Genomic DNA, 19,248 nt, shown 5'->3' with positions numbered 1-19,248 from the left:
GAAGGTCAAAAAGCAACTTCTACCTCTCTCTCTTTTTGGATTAAAAGCATCATCAGATTGGCTTACGAGACTGCCGGACGGCAGCCTCCCGAAAGAATCACAGCTCATTCCACTAGGGCTGTGGCTTCCACATGGGCCTTCAAGAACGAGGCTTCTGTTGATCAGATATGTAGGGCAGCGACTTGGTCTTCACTGCACACTTTTACCAAATTTTACAAGTTTGATACTTTTGCTTCTTCTGAGGCTATTTTTGGGAGAAAGGTTTTGCAAGCCGTGGTGCCTTCCATTTAGGTGACCTGATTTGCTCCCTCCCTTCATCCGTGTCCTAAAGCTTTGGTATTGGTTCCCACAAGTAAGGATGACGCCGTGGACCGGACACACCTATGTTGGAGAAAACAGAATTTATGTTTACCTGATAAATTACTTTCTCCAACGGTGTGTCCGGTCCACGGCCCGCCCTGGTTTTTTTAATCAGGTCTGATAATTTATCTTCTTTAACTACAGTCACCACGGTACCATATGGTTTCTCCTATGCAAATATTCCTCCTTAACGTCGGTCGAATGACTGGGGTAGGCGGAGCCTAGGAGGGATCATGTGACCAGCTTTGCTGGGCTCTTTGCCATTTCCTGTTGGGGAAGAGAATATCCCACAAGTAAGGATGACGCCGTGGACCGGACACACCGTTGGAGAAAGTAATTTATCAGGTAAACATAAATTCTGTTATCCTCAAACATACACATACTTATATACCCTCAAACATACACACACTTATATATCCTCAAACATACACACGCTCATATACCCTCAAACATACACACACTCATATATCCTCAAACATACACACACTCATATACCCTCAAACATACACACACTCATATACCCTCAAACATACACACACTCATATATCCTCAAACATACACACACTCATATACCCTCAAACATACACATACTTATATATCCTCAAACATACACACGCTCATATATCCTCAAACATACACACGCTCATATACCCTCAAACATACACACGCTCATATATCCTCAAACCTACACACACTCATATACCCTCAAACATACACACACTCATATACCCTCAAACATACACACACTCATATATCCTCAAACATACACACACTCATATACCCTCAAACATACACACACTTATATACCCTCATACCTACACACAAATCTATATACCCTCATACATACACACCCCTATATACCCTCAAACATACACACTTATATACCCTCATACATACACACACTTATATACCCTCATACATACACACACTTATATACCCTCATACATACACACACTTATATACCCTCAAACATACACACACTTATATACCCTTAAACATACACACACTCATATACCCTCAAACATACACACCTTTATATACCCTCATACCTACACACAAATCTATATACCCTCATACATACACACCCTTATATATCCTCAAACATACACACACTTATATACCCTCATACATACACACACTTATATACCCTCATACATACACACACTTATATACCCTCTTACATACACACACCTATATACCCTCTTACATACACACACTTATATACCCTCATACATACACACACTTATATACCCTCTTACATACACACACTTATATACCCTCTTACATACACACACTTATATACCCTCTTACATACACACACTTATACACCCTCATACATACACACACTTATATACCCTCATACATACATACATACATACATACACACACTTATATACCCTCATACATACATACACTTCTATACCCTCTTACATACACACACTTATATATACCCTCTTACATACACACACTTATATACCCTGAAACATACACACACTTATATACCCTCAAACATACACACACTTATATACCCTCAAACATACACACACTTATATACCCTCATACCTACACACAAATCTATATACCCTCATACATACACACCCTTATATACCCTCAAACATACACACACTTATATACCCTCATACATACACACAATTATATACCCTCTTACATACACACACCTATATACCCTCTTACATACACACACTTATATACCCTCATACATACACACACTTATATACCCTCTTACATACACACACTTATATACCCTCTTACATACACACACTTATACACCCTCATACATACACACACTTATATACCCTCATACATACATACATACATACATACACACACTTATATAGCCTGTTACATACACACACTTATATACCCTCATACATACATACACTTCTATACCCTCTTACATACACACACTTATATATACCCTCTTACATACACACACTTATATACCCTCATGCATACACTCACTCATATACCCTCAAACACACACACACTCATATACACTCATATACGCTCAAGCACACACACACTCTTATACCCTCAAACACACACACACTTATATACCCTCAAACATACACACACTTATATACCCTCAAACATACACACACATATACCCTTCAAACATACACACACTCATATACCCTCAAACATACACACACTCATATACCCTCAAACATACACACACTCATATACCCTCAAACATGCACACACTCATATACCCTCAAACATGTACACACTCATATGCCCTGAAACATATACACACTCATATGCCCTCAAACATACACACACTCATATATCCTTAAGCATACACACACTCATATATCCTCAAACATACTCACACTCATATACCCTCAAACATACACACACTTATATATCCTCAAACATACACATACTTATATACCCTCAAACATACACACACTTATATATCCTCAAACATACACACACTCATATATCCTCAAACATACACACACTCATATACCCTCAAACATACACACACTCATATACCCTCAAACATACACACACTCATATATCCTCAAACATACACACACTCATATACCCTCAAACATACACATACTTATATATCCTCAAACATACACACGCTCATATATCCTCAAACATACACACACTCATATACCCTCAAACATACACACGCTCATATATCCTCAAACCTACACACACTCATATACCCTCAAACATACACACACTCATATACCCTCAAACATACACACACTCATATATCCTCAAACATACACACACTCATATATCCTCAAACATACACACACTCATATACCCTCAAACATACACACACTTATATACCCTCAAACATACACACACTTATATACCCTCATACCTACACACAAATCTATATACCCTCATACATACACACCCCTATATACCCTCAAACATACACACTTATATACCCTCATACATACACACACTTGTATACCCTCATACATACACACACTTATATACCCTCTTACATACACACACTTATATACCCTCTTACATACACACACTTATATACCCTCATACATACACACACTTATATACCCTCTTACATACACACACACACTTATATACCCTCTTACATACACACACTTATATACCCTCTTACATACACACACTTATATACCCTCATACATACATACACTTCTATACCCTCTTACATACACACACTTATATATACCCTCATACATATACTCACTCATATACCCTCAAACACACACACACACACTCATATACACTCATATACCCTCAAGCACACACACACTCTTATACCCTCAAACACACACACACTTATATACCCTCAAACATACACACACTTATATACCCTTCAAACATACACACACTCATATACCCTCAAACATACACACACTCATATACCCTCAAACATACACACACTCATATACCCTCAAACATACACACACTCATATACCCTCAAACATACACACACTCATATACCCTCAAACATACACACACTCATATACCCTCAAACATACACACACTCATATACCCTCAAACGTACACACTCTCATATATCCTCAAACGTACACACGCTCATATACCCTCAAACATACACACGCTCATATACCCTCAAACATACACACGCTCATATATCCTCAAACATACACACACTCATATACCCTCAAACATACACACACTCATATACCCTCAAACATACACACACTTATATACCCTCAAACATACATACACTTATATACCCTCAAACATACATACACTTATATACCCTATTACATACACACACTCATATACCCTCAAACATACACATACTCATATACCCTCAAACATACACACACTTATATACCCTCAAACATACACACACTCATATACCCTCAAACATACACACACTCATATACCCTCAAACATACACACACTCATATACCCTCAAACATATACACACTCATATACCCTCAAACATACACACACTCGTATATCTTTAAACATACACACACTCATATATCCTCAAACATACACAAACTCATATACCCTCAAACATACACACACTTATATATCCTCAAACATACACATACTCATATACCCTCAAACATACACACGCTTATATATCCTCAAACATACACACGCTCATATACCCTCAAACATACACACGCTCATATACCCTCAAACATACACACACTCATATACCATCAAACATACACACACTCATATACCCTCAAACATACACACACTCATATACCCTCAAACATACACACACTTATATATCCTCAAACATACACACGCTTATATATCCTCAAACATACACACGCTCATATACCCTCAAACATACACACACTCATATACCCTCAAACATACACACACTCATATACCCTCAAACATACACACACTCATATACCCTCAAACATACACATACTCATATACCCTCAAACATACACACACTCATATACCCTCAAACATACACACACTCATATATCCTCAAACATACACATACTCATATACCCTCATACATACATACACTCATATACCCTCAAACATACACACACTCATATATCCTCAAACATACACACACTCATATACCCTCAAATATACATACACTTAAATACCCTCAAACATACATACACTTATATACCCTCATACATACACACACTTATATACCCTCATACATACACACACTTATATACCCTCATACATAGACACACTTATATACCCTCATACATAGACACACTTATATACCCTCATACATACACACACTTATATACCCTCTTATATACACACACTTATATACCCTCTTACATACACACACTTATATACCCTCTTACACACACTTATATACCCTTTTACATACACACACTTATATACCCTCTTACATACACACACTTATATACCCTCTTACATACACACACTTATATACCCTCTTACATACACACACTTATATACCCTAATACATACATACACTTATATACCCTCATACATACATACACTTATATACCCTCTTACATACACACACTTATATACCCTCTTACATACACACACTTATATACCCTCTTACATACACACACTTATATACCCTCATACATACACACACTTATATACCCTCTTACATACACACACTTATATACCCTCATACATACACACACTTATATACCCTCTTACATACACACACTTATATACCCTCTTACATACACACACTTATATACCCTAATACATACATACACTTATATACCCTCATACATACATACACTTATATACCCTCTTACATACACACACTTATATACCCTCTTACATACACACACTTATATACCCTCATACATACACACACTTATATACCCTCTTACATACACACACTTATATACCCTCTTACATACACACACTTATATACCCTAATACATACACACACTCATATACCCTCTTACATACACACACTTATATACCCTCTTACATACACACACTTATATACCCTCATACATACACACACTTATATACCCTAATACATACACACACTTATATACCCTCATACATACACTTATATACCCTCATACATACACACACTTATATACCCTCTTACATACACACACTTATATACTCTCTTACATACACACACTTATATACCCTCTTACATACACACACTTATATACCCTCTTACATACACACACTTATATACCCTCTTACATACACACACTTATATACCCTAATACATACACACACTCATATACCCTCTTACATACACACACTTATATACCCTCTTACATACACACACTTATATACCCTCATACATACACACACTTATATACCCTAATACATACACACACTTATATACCCTCATACATACACTTATATACCCTCATACATACACACACTTATATACCCTCTTACATACACACACTTATATACTCTCTTACATACACACACTTATATACTCTCTTACATACACACACTTATATACCCTCTTACATACACACACTTATATACCCTCTTACATACACACACTTATATACCCTAATACATACACACACTCATATACCCTCTTACATACACACACTTATATACCCTCATACATACACACACTTATATACTCTCTTACATACACACACTTATATACCCTCATACATACACACACTTATATACTCTCTTACATACACACACTTATATACCCTCTTACATACACACACTTATATACTCTCTTACATACACACACTTATATACCCTCTTACATACACACACTTATATACCCTCTTACATACACACACTTATATACCCTCTTACATACACACACTTATATACCCTAATACATACATACACTTATATACCCTCATACATACATACACTTATATACCCTCTTACATACACACACTTATATACCCTCTTACATACACACACTTATATACCCTCTTACATACACACACTTATATACCCTCATACATACACACACTTATATACCCTCTTACATACACACACTTATATACCCTCTTACATACACACACTTATATACCCTCATACATACATACACTTATATACCCTCTTACATACACACACTTATATACCCTCTTACATACACACACTTATATACCCTCATTCATACACACACTTATATACCCTCTTACATACACACACTTATATACCCTCTTACATACACACACTTATATACCCTAATACATACACACACTCATATACCCTCTTACATACACACAGTTATATACCCTCTTACATACACACACTTATATACCCTCTTACATACACACACTTATATACCCTAATACATACACACACTTATATACCCTCATACATACACTTATATACCCTCATACATACACACACTTATATACCCTCTTACATACACACACTTATATACCCTCTTACATACACACACTTATATAACCTCAAACATACACACACTTATATACCCTCTTACATACACACACTTATATACTCTCTTACATACATACACTTATATACCCTCATACATACACACACTTATATACCCTCATACATACACACACTTATATACCCTCTTACATACACACACTTATATACTCTCTTACATACACACACTTATATACCCTCTTACATACACACACTTATACACCCTCATACATACATACACTTATATACCCTCATACATACACACACTTATATACCCTCTTACATACACACACTTATATACTCTCTTACATACACACACTTATATACCCTCATACATACACACACTTATATACCCTAATACATACACACACTTATATACCCTCATACATACACTTATATACCCTCATACATACACACACTCATATATCCTCAAACAGGGTTTACAATTTCAAGTCCTAAGCTAATAGCAAGGCCAAAATCTTACTCTCGACTGATCATCACCTGCCCTCACCACACCCACTGCACAACCCCCTCTTTGCGTATGTTTAGCCACTGTGAAACGCCTTATTGTTTAGTAATTTTTAATATTATTTTAAACCATAACAAATTAAGTCATTTTAATGCAATTATTCAAAATATATATATATATATATATATATATATATATGTGCTGTCCATTTGGCAGTGTATAGATGTTGATTTAACATTCACTTACTATATTTCACTACTCGCCATGGTGCAATTTCTGCTCACCCTCAAACATACATACATTCCTATACTCTCAATACTCATATATATTTTATATATATATGTACACACTTAGAAGTCACAAAGACTTATATACACATTGCCTTTTATAACATGCATACAGTCCATAGAAAATGAAGTCACTCAACAGATCTTATTATGTATATTAAATTACGAAATTTGTATATATGCAGACACCCACAATGTGATGTTACTGAAAATGTTGTGTGTTTTTGTTTTACAGATGCTGATATTCTTGAGAGATCGCACATAACTATAGCTGTTGTTGTTGTTGTTCTTACTTTAATTGTTCTTGCTGTTGTTGCTGTTTTGTTCTGGATCAAAAAAAGAAGTGAGTACTAATGTAACCCCCCACACCCAACTTCCCTGCCAGCTTCCCTGGTACTCCCCTACCCAACTCCTTTGTGCCTGGTACTCCCCTACCCAACTCCTCTGTCCTTGGTACTCCCTTACCAAACTACTCTGTGCCTAGTACTCCCTTACCCAACTCCTCTGTGCCTGGTACTCCCTTACCCATCTCCTCTGTCCTTGGTACTCCCTTACCCAACTCCTCTGTCCTTGGTACTCCCTTACCCAACTCCTCTGTGCCTGGTACTCCCTTACCCAACTCCTTTGTGCCTGGTACTCCCCTACCCAACTCCTCTGTCCCTGGTACTCCCTTACCCAACTCCTCTGTGCCTGGTACTCCCTTACCCAACTCCTCTGTGCCTAGTACTCCCTTACCCAACTCCTCTGTCCTTGGTACTCCGTTACCCAATTCCTCTGTCCTTGGTACTCCCTTACCCAACTCCTCTGTGCCTGGTACTTCCCTACCCAACTCCTCTGTGCCTGGTACTTCCCTACCCAACTCCTCTGTGCCTTTTACTTCCCTACCCGACTCCTCTGTACCTGGTACTCCCCTACCTGACTCCTCTGTGCCTGGTACTCCCCTACCCAACTCCTCTGTACCTGGTACTCCCCTACCTGACTCCTCTGTGCCTGGTACTCCCCTACCCGACTCCTCTGTGCCTGGTATTCCCTACCTGACTCCTCTGTGCCTGGTACTTCCCTACCCGACTCCTCTGTGCCTGGTACTCTCTACCTGACTCCTCTGTGCCTGGTACTTCCCTACCCGACTCCTCTGTGCCTGGTACTCCCTACCTGGCTCCTCTGTGCCTGGTACTCCCCTACCCAACTCCTCTGTGCCTGGTACTTCCCTACCCAACTCCTCTGTGCCTTTTACTTCCCTACCCGACTTCTCTATCCCTGGTACTCCCCTACCTGACTCCTCTGTGCCTGGTACTCCCCTACCCGTCTCCTCTGTGCCTGGTACTCCCCTACCCGACTCCTCTGTGCCTGGTATTCCCTACCTGACTCCTCTGTGCCTGGTACTTCCCTACCCAACTCCTCTGTACCTGGTACTCCCCTACCTGACTCCTCTGTGCCTGGTACTCCCCTACCCAACTCTTCTGTACCTGGTAATTCCGTACCCAACTCCTCTGTGCCTGGTACTCCCCTACCCAACTCCTCTGTGCCTGGTACTTCCCTACCTGACTCCTCTGTGCCTGGTACTCCCCTACCCGACTCCTCTGTGCCTGGTATTCCCCTACCCGACTCCTCTGTGCCTGGTACTTCCCTACCCGACTCCTCTGTGCCTGGTACTCCCCTACCCAACTCCTCTGTGCCTGGTAATTCCGTACCCAACTCCTCTGTGCCTGGTACTCCCCTACCTGACTCCTCTCTGCTTGTTACTTCCCTACCCAACTCCTCTGTGCCTGGTACTCCCCTACCTGACTCCTCTGTGCCTGGTACTCCCCTACCTGACTCCTCTGTGCCTGGTACTCCCCTACCTGACTCCTCTGTGCCTGGTACTCCCCTACCTGACTCCTCTGTGCCTGGTACTTCCCTACCTGAATCCTCTCTGCTTGTTACTTCCCTACCCAACTCCTCTGTGCCTGGTACTCCCCTACCCGACTCCTCTGTGCCTGGTAATTCCCTATGTGACTCCTCTGTGCCTGGTACTCCCCTACCTGACTCCTCTGTGCCTGGTAATTGCCTACGTGACTCCTCTGTGTCTGGTACTTCCCTACCTGACTCCTCTCTGCCTGGTACTCCCCTACCCGACTCCTCTGTGCCTGGTAATTCCCTACGTGACTCCTCTGTGCCTGGTAATTCCCTACCTGACTCCTCTGTGCCTGGTACTCCCCTACCCGACTCCTCTGTGCCTGGTATTCCCTACCTGACTCCTCTGTGCCTGGTACTTCCCTACCCGACTCCTCTGTGCCTGGTACTCTCTACCTGACTCCTCTGTGCCTGGTACTTCCCTACCCGACTCCTCTGTGCCTGGTACTCCCTACCTGACTCCTCTGTGCCTGGTACTCCCCTACCCAACTCCTCTGTGCCTGGTACTTCCCTACCCAACTCCTCTGTGCCTTTTACTTCCCTACCCAACTCCTCTATCCCTGGTACTCCCCTACCTGACTCCTCTGTGCCTGGTACTCCCCTACCCGTCTCCTCTGTGCCTGGTACTCCCCTACCCGACTCCTCTGTGCCTGGTATTCCCTACCTGACTCCTCTGTGCCTGGTACTTCCCTACCCAACTCCTCTGTACCTGGTACTCCCCTACCTGACTCCTCTGTGCCTGGTACTCCCCTACCCGACTCTTCTGTACCTGGTAATTCCGTACCCAACTCCTCTGTGCCTGGTACTCCCCTACCCAACTCCTCTGTGCCTGGTACTTCCCTACCTGACTCCTCTGTGCCTGGTACTCCCCTACCCGACTCCTCTGTGCCTGGTATTCCCCTACCCGACTCCTCTGTGCCTGGTACTTCCCTACCCGACTCCTCTGTGCCTGGTACTCTCTACCTGACTCCTCTGTGCCTGGTACTTCCCTACCCAACTCCTCTGTGCCTGGTACTCCCTACCTGACTCCTCTGTGCCTGGTACTCCCCTACCCAACTCCTCTGTGCCTGGTACTTCCCTACCTGACTCCTCTGTGCCTGGTACTCCCCTACCCGACTCCTCTATCCCTGGTACTCCCCTACCTGACTCCTCTGTGCCTGGTACTCCCCTACCCGACTCCTCTGTGCCTGGTACTCCCCTACCCGACTCCTCTGTGCCTGGTACTCCCTACCTGACTCCTCTGTGCCTGGTACTTCCCTACCCGACTCCTCTGTACCTGGTACTCCCCTACCTGACTCCTCTGTGCCTGGTACTCCCCTACCCAACTCCTCTGTACCTGGTACTCCCCTACCTGACTCCTCTGTGCCTGGTACTCCCCTACCCGACTCCTCTGTGCCTGGTACTCCCTACCTGACTCCTCTGTGCCTGGTACTTCCATACCCGACTCCTCTGTGCCTGGTACTCCCCTACCCAACTCCTCTGTGCCTGGTAATTCTGTACCCAACTCCTCTGTGCCTGGTACTCCCCTACCTGACTCCTCTCTGCTTGTTACTTCCCTACCCAACTCCTCTGTGCCTGGTACTCCCCTACCCAACTCCTCTGTGCCTGGTACTCCCCTACCTGACTCCTCCGTGCCTGGTACTTCCCTACCTGAATCCTCTCTGCTTGTTACTTCCCTACCCAACTTCTCTGTGCCTGGTACTCCCCTACCTGACTCCTCTGTGCCTGGTACTCCCCTACCTGACTCCTCTGTGCCTGGTACTCCCCTACCTGACTCCTCTGTGCCTGGTACTCCCCTACCTGACTCCTTTGTGCCTGGTACTCCCCTACCTGACTCATCTGTGCCTGGTACTTCCCTACCTGAATCCTCTCTGCTTGTTACTTCCCTACCCAACTCCTCTGTGCCTGGTACTCCCCTACCCGACTCCTCTGTGCCTGGTAATTCCCTATGTGACTCCTCTGTGCCTGGTACTCCCCTACCTGACTCCTCTGTGCCTGGTACTTCCCTACCTGAATCCTCTCTGCTTGTTACTTCCCTACCCAACTCCTCTGTGCCTGGTACTCCCCTACCTGACTCCTCTCTGCCTGGTACTCCCCTACCCGACTCCTCTGTGCCTGGTAATTCCCTACGTGACTCCTCTGTGCCTGGTAATTCCCTACGTGACTTCTCTGTGCCTGGTACTTCCCTTCCCGACTCCTCTGTGTCTGGTACTCCCCTACCCGACTCCTCTGTGCCTGGTAATTCCCTACGTGACTCCTCTGTGCCTGGTAATTCCCTACGTGACTCCTCTGTGCCTGGTACTTCCCTTCCCGACTCCTCTGTGTCTGGTACACCCATCCCTGACCCTCCCTGATTCTGGTTCACCCCTCCCTGACCCCCCTGTGTCTTATACACCCTTCCCCTATCTCCCCTGTGCCTGGGACTCTCCTCCCTATTCCCCCTGTGCTTGGTACTCTTCTCTCTGACCCACTCTTTTCCTGGTACTCCTCTCCCTGGAATTCCTCTTTCTGGGACCCCTTTGTTTGGTTTCTCCCCTCCACAACCTACCATTTTCTGTGGATTCCCTGCCTGTCATGTCATATACATGTTTCACAAAAAAGAAGGTTTTATATTTTGGGAAAAGGAGCTAAATTGTCAATAAAAGCGTTCACTATGTCAAGGCACAATTTGCTGGATAAGGCTATTGCCCAAGCAATGATTAAAATCAGTTGTTGAAAATGGAAAAGAATTGATCAGACAATTCCATGTAAGTTGTATTCATTGTGATTTGCAGGGTGTTATCCTGCGCTCAGTTTAGTGCGTCGTATACTTCTAATGAATAGCACAGGGAGCGCTACTAGCGTGTGGTGAATTAAAGGGGCAGGAAATCAATATTTATTCTTTCATGATTCCGATAGAGCATAACATTTTAAATAATTTTCCAATTTACTTCTATTATGTAATTTGCTTTGTTCTCTTGGTATCCGTTATTGAAAAGAATACCTAGGTATGCTCAGGATCTGGGAGCTGTCTTACAGATGTGTTCAGCTAGCTCCCAGTAGTGCATTGCTGCTCCTTCAATATTTAGAAAATGATGCAAAATGTATAAAATAAGTAAACTAGAAAGTTATTTAAATTGTATGCTAAATCTTGAAAGAAATGTTTGTGTTTTATGTCTCTTTTGGTGTTGCAATCAAGCGCAATACGAAATACGGCTGTAATTAGTGCATTTTGACCCGAAGTAACCATCACTAATGCTATGAATATGAAGGTTTTACATTTATACTTAATACCTGGGAAACAAAGGGTTAATAAAGAAAATAAGGTTTCTCCAACATTGGTGTGTCCGGTCCACGGCGTCATCCTTACTTGTGGGATATTCTCTTCCCCAACAGGAAATGGCAAAGAGTCCCAGCAAAGCTGGTCACATGATCCCTCCTAGGCTCCGCCCACCCCAGTCATTCTCTTTGCCGTTGTACAGGCAACATCTCCAAGGAGATGGTTAAGAGTTTTTTGGTGTTTAAATGTAGTTTTATTCTTCTATCAAGTGTTTGTTATTTTAAAATAGTGCTGGTATGTACTATTTACTCTGAAACAGAAAAGGATGAAGATTTCTGTTTGTAAGAGGAAGATGATTTTATCAGGCAGTAACTAAAATCGATTGCTGTTTCCACACAGGACTGTTGAGATGAAGTAACTTCAGTTGGGGGAAACAGTTAGCAGACTTTTCTGCTTAAGGTATGACTGGCCATATTTCTAACAAGACCATGTAATGCTGGAAGGCTGTCATTTCCCCTCATGGGGACCGGTAAGCCATTTTCTTAGTTTAACATAAAAGAATAAAGGGCTTCAAAAAGGGCTTAAAAACTGGTAGACATTTTTCTGGGCTAAAACGATTGCTTTACTAGGCATATTATACAGATTCTAACTAATTATTGGTGTTATAATCTTGGGGAAACGTTTAGGAAAACGGCAGGCACTGTGTTGGACACCTTTTTCAGATGGGGGCCTTTCTAGTTATAGACAGAGCCTCATTTTCGCGCCAATAATGCGCAGTTGTTTTTGGAGAGCAAGGCATGCAGATGCATGTGTCAGGAGCTAAGAATCACTGAAAAAGCTTATAGAAGGCGTCTTGTGGTATCGTATTCCCCTCTGGGCTTGGTTGGGTCTCAGCAAAGCATATAGCTGGGACTGTATAGGGGTTAAATGTAAAAACGGCTCCGGTTCCGTTAATTTAAGGGTTAAAGCTCTGAAATTTGGTGTGCAATACTTTTAATGCTTTAAGACACTGTGGTGAGATTTTGGTGAATTTTGAACAATTCCTTCATACTTTTTCACATATTCAGTAATAAAGTGTTTTCAGTTTGAAATTTAAAGTGACAGTAACGGTTTTATTTTAAAACGTTTTTCTCCAACATAGGTGTGTCCGGTCCACGGCGTCATCCTTACTTGTGGGATATTCTCTTCCCCAACAGGAAATGGCAAAGAGCCCAGCAAAGCTGGTCACATGATCCCTCCTAGGCTCCGCCTACCCCAGTCATTCTCTTTGCCGTTGTACAGGCAACATCTCCACGGAGATGGCTTAGAGTTTTTTAGTGTTTAACTGTAGTTTTTATTATTCAATCAAGAGTTTGTTATTTTGAAATAGTGCTGGTATGTACTATTTACTCAGAAACAGAAAAGAGATGAAGATTTCTGTTTGTATGAGGAAAATGATTTTAGCACCGTAACTAAAATCCATGGCTGTTCCACACAGGACTGTTGAGAGCAATTAACTTCAGTTGGGGGAACAGTGTGCAGTCTCTTACTGCTTGAGGTATGACACATTCTAACAAGACGATGTAATGCTGGAAGCTGTCATTTTCCCTATGGGATCCGGTAAGCCATGTTTATTACGATCGTAAATAAGGGCTTCACAAAGGCTTATTAAGACTGTAGACTTTTTCTGGGCTAAATCGATTCATTATTAACACATATTTAGCCTTGAGGAATCATTTTATCTGGGTATTTTGATATAATAATATCGGCAGGCACTGTATTAGACACCTTATTCCTTAGGGGCTTTCCCAAAGCTTAAGCAGAGCCTCATTTTCGCGCCGGTGTGGCGCACTTGTTTTTGAGAGGCATGGCATGCAGTCGCATGTGAGAGGAGCTCTGATACTTAGAAAAGACTTTCTGAAGGCGTCATTTGGTATCGTATTCCCCTTTGGGCTTGGTTGGGTCTCGGCAAAGCAGATACCAGGGACTGTAAAGGGGTTAAAGCTTCCAAATTTGGTGTGCAATACTTTTAAGGCTTTAAGACACTGTGGTGAAAATTTGGTGAATTTTGAACAATTCCTTCATGTTTTTTCGCAATTGCAGTAATAAAGTGTGTTCAGTTTAAAATTTAAAGTGACAGTAACGGTTTTATTTTAAAACGTTTTTGTACTTTGTTATCAAGTTTATGCCTGTTTAACATGTCTGAACTACCAGATAGACTGTGTTCTGAATGTGGGGAAGCCAGAATTCCTATTCATTTAAATAAATGTGATTTATGTGATAATGACAATGATGCCCAGGATGATTCCTCAAGTGAGGGGAGTAAGCATGGTACTGCATCATTCCCTCCTTCGTCTACACGAGTCTTGCCCACTCAGGAGGCCCCTAGTACATCTAGCGCGCCAATACTCCTTACTATGCAACAATTAACGGCTGTAATGGATAATTCTGTCAAAAACATTTTAGCCAAAATGAAACCTTGTCAGCGTAAGCGTGGCTGCTCTGTTTTAGTTACTGAAGAGCATGACGACGCTGATATTAATATCTCTGAAGGGCCCCTAACCCAGTCTGATGGGGCCAGGGAGGTTTTGTCTGAGGGAGAAATTACTGATTCAGGGAACATTTCTCAACAGGCTGAACCTGATGTGATTGCATTTAAATTTAAGTTGGAACATCTCCGCATTCTGCTTAAGGAGGTATTATCCACTCTGGATGATTGTGAAAAGTTGGTCATCCCAGAGAAACTATGTAAAATGGACAAGTTCCTAGAGGTGCCGGGGCTCCCAGAAGCTTTTCCTATACCCAAGCGGGTGGCGGACATTGTTAATAAAGAATGGGAAAGGCCCGGTATTCCTTTCGTCCCTCCCCCCATATTTAAAAAATTGTTTCCTATGGTCGACCCCAGAAAGGACTTATGGCAGACAGTCCCCAAGGTCGAGGGAGCGGTTTCCACTTTAAACAAACGCACCACTATACCCATAGAGGATAGTTGTGCTTTCAAAGATCCTATGGATAAAAAATTAGAAGGTTTGCTTAAAAAAATGTTTGTTCAGCAGGGTTACCTTCTACAACCAATTTCATGCATTGTCCCTGTCACTACAGCCGCATGTTTCTGGTTCGATGAGCTGATAAGGGCGCTCGATAGTGATTCTCCTCCTTATGAGGAGATTATGGACAGAAATTGGCTTACGAGACTGCCGGACGGCAGCCTCCTGAAAGAATCACAGCTCATTCCACTAGGGCTGTGGCTTCCACATGGGCCTTCAAGAACGAGGCTTCTGTTGATCAGATATGTAGGGCAGCGACTTGGTCTTCACTGCACACTTTTACCAAATTTTACAAGTTTGATACTTTTGCTTCTTCTGAGGCTATTTTTGGGAGAAAGGTTTTGCAAGCCGTGGTGCCTTCCATTTAGGTGACCTGATTTGCTCCCTCCCTTCATCCGTGTCCTAAAGCTTTGGTATTGGTTCCCACAAGTAAGGATGACGCCGTGGACCGGACACACCTATGTTGGAGAAAACAGAATTTATGTTTACCTGATAAATTACTTTCTCCAACGGTGTGTCCGGTCCACGGCCCGCCCTGGTTTTTTAATCAGGTCTGATAATTTATTTTCTTTAACTACAGTCACCACGGTACCATATGGTTTCTCCTATGCAAATATTCCTCCTTAACGTCGGTCGAATGACTGGGGTAGGCGGAGCCTAGGAGGGATCATGTGACCAGCTTTGCTGGGCTCTTTGCCATTTCCTGTTGGGGAAGAGAATATCCCACAAGTAAGGATGACGCCGTGGACCGGACACACCGTTGGAGAAAGTAATTTATCAGGTAAACATAAATTCTGTTTTTGTGCTTTGTTGACAAGTTTAAGCCTGTTTAACATGTCTGTACCATCAGATAAGCTATGTTCTATATGTATGAAAGCCAATGTGTCTCCCCATTTAAATGTATGTGATAATTGTGCCATAGTGTCCAAACAAAGTAAGGACAGTAATGCCACAGATAATGATATTGCCCAAGATGATTCCTCAAGTGAAGGGAGTAAACATGATACTACATCCCCTACTGTGTCTACACCAGTTATGCCCACACAGGAGGCCCCTAGTACATCTAGTGCGCCAATACTTATTACCATGCAACAATTAACGGCTGTAATGGATAACTCCATAGCAAATCTTTTATCCAAAATGCCTACTTATCAGAGAAAGCGCGATTGCTCTGTTTTAAACACTGAAGAGCAAGAGGACGCTGATGATAACTGTTCTGACATACCCTCACACCAATCTCAAGGGGCCATGAGGGAGGTTTTGTCTGATGGAGAAATTTCAGATTCAGGAAAAATTTCTCATCAAGCTGAACCTGATGTTGTGACATTTAAATTGAAATTAGAACATCTCCGCGCACTGCTTAAGGAGGTGTTATCTACTCTGGATGATTGTGACAACTTGGTCATTCCAGAGAAATTATGTAAAATGGACAAGTTCCTAGAGGTTCCGGTGCCCCCTGACGCTTTTCCTATACCCAAGCGGGTGGCGGACATAGTAAATAAAGAGTGGGAAAGGCCTGGCATACCTTTTGTTCCCCCCCCTATATTTAAGGAATTATTTCCTATAGTCGACCCCAGAAAGGACTTATGGCAGACAGTCCCCAAGGTCGAGGGGGCGGTTTCTACTCTAAACAAACGCACTACTATTCCTATCGAAGATAGTTGTGCTTTCAAAGATCCTATGGATAAGAAATTAGAGGGTTTGCTTAAAAAGATTTTTGTACAGCAAGGTTACCTTCTACAACCAATTTCATGCATTGTTCCTGTCACTACGGCAGCGTGTTTCTGGTTCGAGGAATTAGAAAAATCGCTCAGTAAAGAATCTTCGTATGAGGAGGTTATGGACAGAGTTCAAGCACTTAAATTGGCTAACTCTTTTGTTTTAGATGCCGCTTTGCAATTAGCTAGATTAGCGGCGAAAAATTCAGGGTTTGCTATTGTGGCGCGCAGAGCGCTTTGGCTAAAGTCTTGGTCAGCGGATGTGTCTTCCAAGACAAAATTGCTTAACATTCCTTTCAAAGGTAAAACATTATTTGGACCTGATTTGAAAGAGATTATTTCAGACATCACTGGGGGAAAGGGCCACGCCCTCCCACAGGATAGGTCTTTTAAGGCTAAAAATAAGCCTAATTTTCGTCCCTTTCGCAGAAACGGACCAGTCTCTAATTCTGTATCCTCTAAGCAAGAGGGTAATACTTCACAACCCAGACCAGCCTGGAAACCAATGCAAGGCTGGAGCAAGGGTAAGCAGGCCAAGAAGCCTATCACTGCTACCAAAACAGCATGAAGGGATAGCCCCCGATCCGGGACCGGATCTAGTGGGGGGCAGACTTTCTCTCTTTGCTCAGGCCTGGGCAAGAGATGTTCAGGATCCTTGGGCGCTAGAAATAGTTTCTCAAGGTTATCTCCTGGAATTCAGGGAACTACCCCCAAGGGGAAGGTTCCACAGGTCTCAATTATCTTCAAACCAAATAAAGAGACAGGCATTCTTACATTGTGTAGAAGACCTGTTAAAGATGGGAGTGATACATCCAGTTCCAATAAGAGAACAAGGAATGGGTTTTTATTCCAATCTGTTCATAGTTCCCAAAAAAGAGGGAACATTCAGACCAATTTTGGATTTAAAGATCCTAAACAAATTTCTCAGGGTACCATCGTTCAAAATGGAAACTATTCGAACGATCCTACCTACTATCCAGGAAAATCAATTTATGACTACCGTGGATTTAAAGGATGCGTACCTACATATTCCTATCCACAAGGAACATCATCAGTTCCTAAGGTTCGCTTTTCTGGACAAGCATTACCAGTTTGTGGCACTTCCATTCGGATTAGCCACTGCTCCAAGGATTTTCACAAAGGTACTAGGGTCTCTTCTAGTGGTTCTAAGACCAAGGGGCATTGCAGTAGTACCTTACTTGGACGACATCCTGATTCAAGCGTCGTCCCTGTCAAAAGCAAAGGCTCATACGAACATCGTCCTAGCCTTTCTCAGATCTCACGGATGGAAGGTGAACAAAGAAAAAAGTTCTCTGTCCCCGTCAACAAGAGTTCCCTTCTTGGGAACGATATTAGATTCCTTAGAAATGAGGATTTTTCTGAC

At 42.4% G+C, this 19,248-nt stretch overlaps 1 protein-coding gene across 5 annotated transcripts in view; it reads left to right on the top strand.

The window, feature by feature from the left end:
* CD58 (CD58 molecule) overlaps positions 1–19,248 on the top strand; it is a 753,750-nt gene that overhangs the window by 200,520 nt on the left and 533,982 nt on the right. For all 5 annotated transcript variants that reach the window (XM_053705745.1, XM_053705746.1, XM_053705749.1 and 2 more), the window contains exon 4: positions 8,204–8,311. In XM_053705745.1, the coding sequence (XP_053561720.1) occupies positions 8,204–8,311 (108 nt within the window). The remainder of the gene's footprint in view (positions 1–8,203; positions 8,312–19,248) is intronic.

Source organism: Bombina bombina, chromosome 3 (genome assembly GCF_027579735.1).
Source record: "Bombina bombina isolate aBomBom1 chromosome 3, aBomBom1.pri, whole genome shotgun sequence".
Lineage (NCBI taxonomy): Eukaryota > Metazoa > Chordata > Amphibia > Anura > Bombinatoridae > Bombina > Bombina bombina.
Note: the sequence above shows the minus strand (reverse complement) of the source record. Positions and strands in the feature narration are given on the sequence as shown.